This window comes from Salmo trutta, chromosome 28, assembly GCF_901001165.1.
Source record: "Salmo trutta chromosome 28, fSalTru1.1, whole genome shotgun sequence".
NCBI classification, from domain to species: domain Eukaryota; kingdom Metazoa; phylum Chordata; class Actinopteri; order Salmoniformes; family Salmonidae; genus Salmo; species Salmo trutta.
The window spans coordinates 11,111,630-11,121,914 of NC_042984.1; the positions used below are offsets into that span (position 1 = coordinate 11,111,630).

General features: G+C 45.3%; 1 protein-coding gene across 3 annotated transcripts in view; it reads left to right on the forward strand.

The window, feature by feature from the left end:
* LOC115165462 (adenylate cyclase type 6-like) overlaps positions 1-10,285 on the forward strand; it is a 110,532-nt gene that overhangs the window by 85,789 nt on the left and 14,458 nt on the right. For 2 of the 3 annotated variants that reach the window (XM_029718592.1, XM_029718593.1), the window contains exons 6-10: positions 236-347; positions 472-875; positions 1,726-1,884; positions 2,413-2,554; positions 2,876-3,013. In XM_029718592.1, the coding sequence (XP_029574452.1) occupies positions 236-347; positions 472-875; positions 1,726-1,884; positions 2,413-2,554; positions 2,876-3,013 (955 nt within the window). The remainder of the gene's footprint in view (positions 1-235; positions 348-471; positions 876-1,725; positions 1,885-2,412; positions 2,555-2,875; positions 3,014-10,285) is intronic. The other variant, XM_029718594.1, reaches the window with a different exon arrangement.

The following is a 10,285-nucleotide window of genomic DNA, read 5'->3' on the forward strand; positions in this document are numbered from 1 at the left end:
TCTCTCTGTCTCTCTCTATCTCTGTTTATCTCTGTCTCTGTCTCTCTCTGTGTCTCTCTCTCCTTCTCTCTCTCAACAGACAGGCTGGGAGGCACTAGACCATGTTAATTATGGGTTATTGATCTCTCTCTGTCTCTTCCTCACTCCCTCTCTCTCTCTTTATTTCTCTCTCTCAACTTCTCTTCCTCTTACACTAATTTTCTCTTTGTTGTCTTTCTCCCTCTTCATCCGACAGTATACTGTTTGCAGACATCGAAGGATTCACCAGCCTGGCATCACAATGCACAGCACAAGAGTTGGTGATGACACTGAATGAACTTTTTGCTCGCTTTGACAAACTAGCTTCGGTAAGCAGTTAGTTAGATTTTAGTGTTATATGTCAATCTTCTACTTTTATGCTGTTTATTCACCAATAGTGTGGTTGCCGTGCGGTTGCGCATGTCTGACTGTGTGTGTGTCTGTGTACTACAGGAGAACCACTGTCTGAGGATAAAGATCCTTGGGGACTGCTACTACTGTGTGTGTGTCTGTGTACTACAGGAGAACCACTGTCTGAGGATAAAGATCCTTGGGGACTGCTACTACTGTGTGTGTGTCTGTGTACTACAGGAGAACCACTGTCTGAGGATAAAGATCCTTGGGGACTGCTACTACTGTGTGTGTGTCTGTGTACTACAGGAGAACCACTGTCTGAGGATAAAGATCCTTGGGGACTGCTACTACTGTGTGTGTGTCTGTGTACTACAGGAGAACCACTGTCTGAGGATAAAGATCCTTGGGGACTGCTACTACTGTGTGTCTGGGCTGCCTGAGCCCCGGGCCGACCACGCCCACTGCTGTGTGGAGATGGGAGTGGACATGATCGAGGCCATCTCGTGAGTCTCACACACACACACACACACACACACACACACACACACACACACACACACACACACACACACACACACACACACACACAGACAGGCAAACACACAGACAGGCAAACACACAGACAGGTACACATACATACACAAATGAATGATGTATGTCTTTGAATTAGTAAGAAACATACAATCTATCGTAACAGGTGGTTTTTGGTGTGTGTGTCTATCTCTGTCTGTGTGTGTTTGGGTGTGTGTGTGTGTGTGTCTATCTCTGTGTGTGTGTGTGTGTGTGTGTGTGTGTGTGTGTCTATCTCTGTGTGTGTGTGTGTGTGTGTGTGTCTATCTCTGCGTGTGTGTGTGTGTGTCTATCTGTGTGTGTGTGTGTGTGTGTGTGTGTGTGTGTGTGTGTGTCTATCTCTGTCTGTGTGTGTGTGTGTGTGTGTGTGTGTCTATCTCTGTGTGTGTGTGTCTATCTCTGTGTGTGTGTGTGTGTGTGTGTCTATGTCTGCGTGTGTGTGTGTGTGTCTATCTCTGCGTGTGTGTGTGTCTATCTCTGCGTGTGTGTATGTGTGTGTCTATGTCTGCGTGTGTGTGTGTGTGTCTATCTCTGCGTGTGTGTGTGTCTATCTCTGCGTGTGTGTGTGTCTATCTCTGTGTGTGTGTGTGTGTCTATCTCTGTGTGTGTGCGTGTGTGTCTATCTCTGCGTGTGTGTGTGTCTATCTCTGCGTGTGTGTGTGTGTCTATCTCTGTGTGTGTGTGTGTCTATCTCTGTGTGTGTGTGTGTGTCTATCTCTGTGTGTGTGTGTGTCTATCTCTGCGTGTGTGTGTGTCTATCTCTGCGTGTGTGTCTCTCTGCAGGCTGGTGAGAGAGGTCACAGGGGTCAACGTGAACATGCGTGTGGGTATCCATAGTGGCAGGGTCCACTGTGGGGTGCTGGGACTCAGGAAGTGGCAGTTTGACGTCTGGTCCAATGACGTCACACTAGCCAATCACATGGAGGCAGGAGGCGCGGCAGGGTAAGCCCCTCCCACCAAAACACCATGAGAAACTCCTATAGATTTACACTGACCATTTGGTTCAGCATACAAGTTCAGGTTGTAACATTTATTGTCAATTTTTTAAAAACATTTTCAGGTGTCTTTGGCTTACAGGCATATGGCTTAGACGCATTACAATTAAACACAAATAGCACAATAAATGCAACTAGATGTGGGGCATCATAATAAAGTGTCGGTATTGATTAAACTCTTTCTGGCATTGCAGTCCCCGATATTGAAAATGTCCTCTGATACATTGGTTTTCAAGCCTCTCCTCTGGGACACCCAGCCATTGCATGTATTTTAACTATTCCACAGCTAGCACACCTGATTCAGCTTGTCAACTAATTATCAAGCCCTTGATTAGGTGACTCAGACTAGCTAGTTATTAAGGGCTATACCAAAATGGTGCTTATGTCGGGGGGTCCCAGAGGAGAGGTTTGAAAACTACTGCTCTGATAATAGTGTGTGAATGTGACCCCTATTTGTCCCTGTGTGTGGTACCAGGCGTATCCACATCACCAAGGCCACCCTACAGTACCTGAATGGGGACTATGAGGTGGAGCCAGGGTTCGGAGGGGACAGGAACGCCTATCTCAAGGAGAACAACATCGAGACATTCCTGGTGCTGGGATGCAGCCAGAAAAGGGTCTGTAGTTTATTTAACAAGTTTAATAAATCGTTTTTTAACTACAGAAGGAGAAGAACAAGTATACTTTATAGTTTTCAGATCACAGAAACTCTTCATTGCCTTTAGTTATCCATTTATTCTTTGATCTCCTCGTTTTTGTGTTTCTGCTGGATAGCACTCCTGGATAGTTCAATTCATTGTATTATCAAAAATAATGTGCATTCTTCAAAATCTCTCTCTAACTCTTCTGTATAGAAAAAATAGACTGAACAATGTATAACACATTCAGATGTCCAGTGTGATTAAGGTCCATTGCTGTGGTCTGTTCCCTCCCTGCAGAAAGAGGAGAAGGCAGCGATGGCCAAGAGTGCCATGATGCAGCGGGCACGTGCCAACTCCACTGAGGGCCTGATGCCATGCTGGGTACCCGACACAAGGTTCTCCAGGACCAAGGACTCCAAGGTCTTCAGACACATGGTGAGAGACACACTCTGGGAGGGATGATGAGGGAGGGATGGAGGCTGGATGAGGGATGGAGGGAGGCTGGATGAGGGAGAATGGATGGATGAGGGAGGGAGGGAGGGAGGGAGGATGGATGAAGGATGGATGGGGTTGAATAGGTTGATTGGTCACAGAGGGCCTGATGCCACACTGGGTACCCACCTGACACAAGGTTCTCCAGGACCAAGGACTTCAGACAGATGATGAGAGACTGATGACACCCTGATAGTGCTTAGCGATTAGTGCTTTTTGAGGTCGGTTTGGTTTCAATATTTTTTTTAAAACATTAAACGGACTATGCATTATGTGCGTTAAACGCTGTAACGATTCACATTACTTTAATAAAATATTTCAGTTGTGTATATTACATTTGTTTTATTCAGTTACTTTATTTAATTCCAAGTCATCATCTCATCTCTATAGAGCTGCTGCCTATGCTGTCTGAAAAAATCACTATTTTAGTAGTTCTTCAAAGTAAATAAGGCATACTTATATAACTGCTGAATACCAACTATCAATCACTTAGATCATGTATTTTCGGGTAGAGATACCTCGCGAAGCAACTGCTCTCTATCCCTCTCCATCGCACGTTCTTCTGTCTCTTCTCTCTGTCTGCTCCACACTAACTTAATGTAGCAGGTCTATAGAAACACACAGACCGGACAAGTTGGCGTGCAATGGATTATGGTCATTGTAGTTAATTACCACTTTTTCTGCACTAAACTACACTGCTCAAAAAATAAAGGGAACACTTAAACAACACAATGTAACTCCAAGTCAATCACACTTCTGTGAAATCAAACTGTCCACTTAGGAAGCAACACCGATTGACAATAAATTTCACATGCTGTTGTGCAAATGGAATAGACAACAGGTGGAAATTATAGGCAATTAGCAAGACACCCCCAATAAAGGAGTGGTTCTGCTGGTGGTGACCACAGACCACTTCTCAGTTCCTATGCTTCCTGGCTGATGTTTTGGTCACTTTTGAATGCTGGCGGTGCTTTCACTCTAGTGGTAGCATGAGACAGAGTCTACAACCCACACAAGTGGCTCAGGTAGTGCAGCTCATCCAGGATGGCACATCAATGCGAGCTGTGGCAAGAAGGTTTGCTGTGTCTGTCAGCGTAGTGTCCAGAGCATGGAGGCGCTACCAGGAGACAGGCCAGTACATCAGGAGACGTGGAGGAAGCCGTAGGAGGGCAACAACCCAGCAGCAGGACCGCTACCTCCGCCTTTGTGCAAAGAAGAGCAGGAGGTGCACTGCCAGAGCCCTGCAAAATGACCTCCAGCAGGCCACAAATGTGCATGTGTCTGCTCAAATGGTCAGAAACAGACTCCATGAGGGTGGTATGAGGGCCCGACGTCCACAGGTGGGGGTTGTGCTTACAGCCCAACACCATGCAGGACGTTTGGCATTTGCCAGAGAACACCAAGATTGGCAAATTCGCCACTGGCGCCCTGTGCTCTTCACAGATGAAAGCAGGTTCACACTGAGCACGTGTGACAGATGTGACAGAGTCTGGAGACGCCGTGGAGAACGTTCTGCTGCCTGCAACATCCTCCAGCATGACCGGTTTGGCGGTGAGTCAGTCATGGTGTGGGGTGGCATTTATTTGGGGGGCCGCACAGCCCTCCATGTGCTCGCCAGAGGTAGCCTGACTGCCATTAGGTACCGAGATGAGATCCTCAGATCCCTTGTGAGACCATATGCTGGTGCGGTTGGCCCTGGGTTCCTCCTAATGCAAGACAATGCTAGACCTCATGTGGCTGGAGTGTGTCAGCAGTTCCTGCAAGAAGAAGGCATTGATGCTATGGACTGGCCCGCCCGTTCCCCAGACCTGAATCCAATTGAGCACATCTGGGACATCATGTCTCGCTCCATCTACCAACGCCACGTTGCACCACAGACTGTCCAGGAGTTGGCGGATGCTTTAGTCCAGGTCTGGGAGGAGATCCCTCAGGAGACCATCCGCCACCTCATCAGGAGCATGCCCAGGCATTGTAGGGAGGTCATACAGGCACGTGGAGGCCACACACAGTACTGAGCCTCATTTTGACTTGTTTTAAGGACATTACATCAAAGTTGGAACAGCCTGTAGTGTGGTTTTCCACTTTAATTTTGAGTGTGACTCCAAATCCAGACCTCCATGGGTTGATAAATTGGATTTCCATTGATTATTTTTGTGTGATTTTGTTGTCAGCACATTCAACTATGTAAAGAAAAAAGTATTTAATAAGATTATTTCATTCATTCAGATCTAGGATGTGTTATTTTAGTGTTCTCTTTATTTTTTTGAGCAGTATATATAAAATATTGTCCTATTGGAAACTACAACTCCCTACTACATTGCACAGTTCAGGCTTGATCTGATTTACACTATAAATACAAAAGTATGTGGACACCCCTTCAAATGAGTGGATTTGGCTATTTCAGCCACACCCGTTGCTGACAGGTGTATAAAATCGAGCACAAACATTGTCAGTAGATTGGCCTTACTGAAGAGCTCAGTGACTTTCACCGTCAAAGGATGCCACTTTTCCAACAAGTCAGTAAATTACATTAGGCCACACAAGCTCACAGAACAGACTGCTTAGTGCTGTAGCGTGTAGCGCGTAAAAATAGTCTGTCCTCGGTTGCAACACTTACTACCAAGTTCCAAATTTCTCTGGAAGCAACGTCAGCACAAGAACTGTTCGTCTGGAGCTTCATGAAATGAGTTTCCATGGCCGAGCAGACTAAGATCACCAGGCGCAATGCCACACGTCACCTGGGGTGGTGTAAAGCTCGCCACCATTGGACTATGGAGCAGTGGAAACGCCTTCTCTAGAGTGATGAATCACAGCAGTCCGACAGACTAATCTGGGTTTGGCGGATGCCAGGAAAATGCTACCTGCCCCAATGCATAGTGGCAAATGTAAAGTTTGTGTAGCAGGAATAATGGTCTGGGGCTGTTTTTCATGGTTCGGGCTAGGCCCCTTAGTTCCAGTGAAGGGAAATCTTAATGCTACAGCAAACAATGACATTCTAGACAATTCTGTGCTTGCAACTTTGTGGCATCAGTTTGGGATAAGGCGCTTTCCTGTTTCAGCATGACAATGCCCCCGTGCACAAAGGGAGATCCATACAGAAATGGTTTGACGAGGTTGGTGTGGAAGAACTTGACTGGCCTGCACAGAGCCCTGACCTCAACCCCATCGAACACCTTTGGGATGAATTGGAACGGTGACTGTGAGCCAGGCCTAATCGCCCAACATCAGTACCCGACCTCACTAATGCTCTTGTGGCTGAATAGAAGCAAGTCCCCGCAGTAATGTTCCAACATCTAGTGGAAAGCCTTCCCAGAAGAGTGGAGGCTGTTATAGCAGAAAAGGGGGGACCAACTCCATATTAATACCCATGATTTTGGAATTAGATTATCAATGAGCAGATGTCCACATACTTTTGGTCATGTAGTGTATCTCTAGAGAAACTGTGCAATGTGCTCATTGAGCTCACAGAAAAAAAACATTCAGATAATTGAACCGTCGGTCAATTAGTTGTTTAAAACCCCCAAAATAACCGACATTTCGGGTATTCGCTCAGCACTACACCCTGATAAAGGCTCTTTGGACAAATAAATCCACATCATGGAGAGATGAGTGTGCAACTTTCTTTTCATTTGTCTGGACACGTTCAGGGACCACTTAGGATATGGCTGTCATGGACCAATTAGAATTGGTTGAGAACTGATAGATGATTGTTTTAGGATTCTTTCCAGTTGCTTTTAAAAAAGCTCTCTATGTTGTAGAATTCCTCTAGCTTTAATCAACTGTCTATTATAAGCCTAAAGCTCTCAAACAGCCAATGGAAAACCCAGATCCTGTATTGATTAGTACAGACCAACCAGCATCGCAACGAGTGGGAGTTACACAGCCCCTACTGTGGTTAGTGGACAGCCAACACCCAATGGAAGTTAGTAGCCAGCAGCAGACAGCTAGCCTTACACTTGTTAAAGACTGATATGATTCTGAGAAGCTGCCTGAGGAAGCATCATCAAAGACCCCACACACACCCCAGCTATGAGCTGTTCACTCCCTTACTTTCGGGCAGATGGTATCGGAGCATGAGGTCTGATACCAACAGAGAGAGTTTCTATCTACAAGCCATCAGAATGCTGAAGACTTGAAGACTTGAACTGGACTGACCACCTGCACTGACTCTCTACACCTTCAGAGAGAGAGACACAGCTGCATGTGAACTCTCACATTTTTCAACATGTTTTTTACAAAAGGATAGATTTGGAGTTAGATAAACTTGGATTTTTCGGCAGGTACATATGCAGGATGCTACCCTCCACAGCATGGCCTTCGCTCCAGATCAAAACTCTAAACCTACAACCTAATTCTGACCAAAATTAACCGGAGAGATTACTGCTTCCAAGGTTTTCTTTTTCCAAGCTATACGGAGGGTGCTCAAGTAAACAAACAGTAGAGACCTGAGGACACCATCCAACCTGGAAGTGAGTGAGTAGTGTTTGGTCTGATGCTATTTTGAAAGCCAAGAAGAAAAAGAGAAAAAAAAATGAAGAAAAAATATATAAAATAAAGTACATTACAATTATATATTTTATGGGGACTGAACACTGAGTTAAGACTTGCAAGGACAGACCAGATACAAATTCAATTAGCTGCTATTTTTATTGACCTGGCCAAAGCTTTTGATACGGTAGACCATTCCTTTCTTGTGGGAGGAGTATTGGTGTCTCTGAGGGGTCTTTGGGCTGGTTTGCTAACTACCTCTCTCAAAGAATGCAGTGTATAAAGTCAGAAAATCTGCTGTCTCAGCCAATGCCTGTCACCAAGGGAGTACCCCAAGGCTCGATCCTAGGCCCCAGGCTCTTCTCAATTTACATCAACTACATAACTCAGGCAGTAAGAAGCTCTCTCATCCATTTATATGCAGATGATACAGTCTTATACTCAGCTGGCCCCAACCCAGATTTTGTGTTAAATGCTCTACAACAAAGATTTCTAAGTGACCAACAAGCTTTCTCTATCCTTAACCTTGTTCTGAACACCTCCAAAACAAAGGTCATGTGGTTTGGTAAGAAGAATGCCCCTCTTCCCACAGGTGTTATTACTACCTCTGACGGTTTAGAGCTTGAGGTAGTCACCTCACACAAGTACTTGGGAGTATGGCCAGATGGTACACTGTCCTTCTCTTAGCACATATTAAAGCTGCAGGCTAAAGTTAAATCTAGACTTGGTTTCCTCTATCGTAATCGCTCCTCTTTCACCCCAGCTGCCAAACTAACCCTGATTCAGATGAACATCCTACCCATTCTAGAATACGGAGACATAATTTATAGATCAGCAGGTATGGGTGGGTGCTCTCGAGCGGCTAGATGTTCTTTTCCATTCGGCCATCAGATTTGCCACCAATGCCCCTTATAGGACACATCATTGCACTCTATACTCCTCTGTAAACTGGTCATCTCTGTTTACCCATCGCAAGACCCACTGGTTGATGCTTATTTATAAAACCCTCTCAGGCCTCACTCCCCCCTATCTGAGATATCTACTGCAGCCCTCATCCTCCACATACAACACCCGTTCTGCCAGTCACATTCTGTTAAAGGTCCCCAAAGCACACACATCCCTGGGTCGCTCCTCTTTTCAGTTCGCTGCAGCTAGCGACTGGAACGAGCTGTAACAAACACTCAAACTGGACAGTTTTATCTCAATCTCTTCATTCAAAGACTCAATCATGGACACTCTTACTGACAGTTGTGGCTGCTTTGTGTGATGTATTGTGGTCTCTACCTTCTTGCCCTTTGTGCTGTTGTCTGTGCCCAATAATGTGTGTACCATGTTTTGGGCTTCTCCAATGTTGTGTTGCTACCATGTTGTTGTTATGTTGTGTTGCTACCATGCTGTGTTGTCATGTGTTGTTGTTGTCTTAGGTCTCTATGTAGTGTTGTGTTGTCTCTCTTGTTGTGATGTGTGTTTTGTCCTATATTTATATAGTATTTTTTTATTTTCAATCCCAGGCCACCGTCCCCGCAGGAGGCCTTTTGCCTTTTGGTAGGCCGTCATTGTATTGTTCTTAACTGACTTGCCTAGTTAAATAAAGGTTAAATAAATAAAAAATGCAAAAAAGTACACATATACACACACACACACACACACACACACACACACACACACACAGACAGACACATTTATGCTACACACACATCACAACTGCTGCTACCAGTCTCTTATTATTATTGCTAAAACTGCACAATTGCCTCCCAATTCCCCTTCCCAGAAAATATTGGACAATAAATTGTACCTTCTTGTTTTATACTTATTCAAACATGTTTATTCTACTGAGCCATTTGCTTTATGTTCCTATTCTTATCTTTTATTATTTATTGTTGTTGTTGCATTGTTGAGAATAACCTGCAAGCATTTCATTGGACAATGTACTGTACATTTACATGTTAGTAATTTATCAGACTCTTTTGAGCCACTTACAGGACCAGTTAGGGTTAAGTAATGTGCTCAGAGGCACATCGACAGATGTTTCACCTAGTCGGCTCTAACATTCAGTTACTGGTCCAATGCTCTTAACCGCTAGACTACTTACATACGACTAATACAACTTTAAACTTGAATTTCACATCAACAATGATCTGATCAGTCAATGCAGGACTGCATCGCAATGAACCCTTCTCCTCTCCTCCTGTTGTCTGCAACCTCTCCTTTCCTCCTGTTGTCTGCAACCTCTCATCCTGTTGTCTTCAACCTCTCCTCTCCTCCTGTTGTCTGCAACCTCTCCTCTCCTCCTGTTGTCTGCAACCTCTCCTCTCCTCCTGTTGTCTGCAACCTCTCCTCTCCTTCTGTTGTCTTCAACCTCTCCTCCTGTTCTCTGCAACCTCTCCTCTCCTCCTGTTGTCTGCAACCTCTCCTCTCCTCCTGTTGTCTTCAACCTCTCCTCTCCTCCTGTTGTCTGCAAGCTCTCCTCTCCTCCTGTTGTCTTCAACCTCTCCTCTCTTCCTGTTGTCTTCAACCTCTCCTCTCCTCCTGTTGTCTGCAACCTCTCCTCTCCTCCTGTTGTCTTCAACCTCTCCTCTCCTCCTGTTGTCTTCAACCTCTCCTCTCCTCCTGTTGTCTGCAACCTCTCCTCTCCTCCTGTTGTCTGCAACCTCTCCTCTCCTCCTGTTGTCTTCAAACTCTCCTCTCCTCCTGTTGTCTGCAACCTCTCCTCTCTTCCTGTTGTCT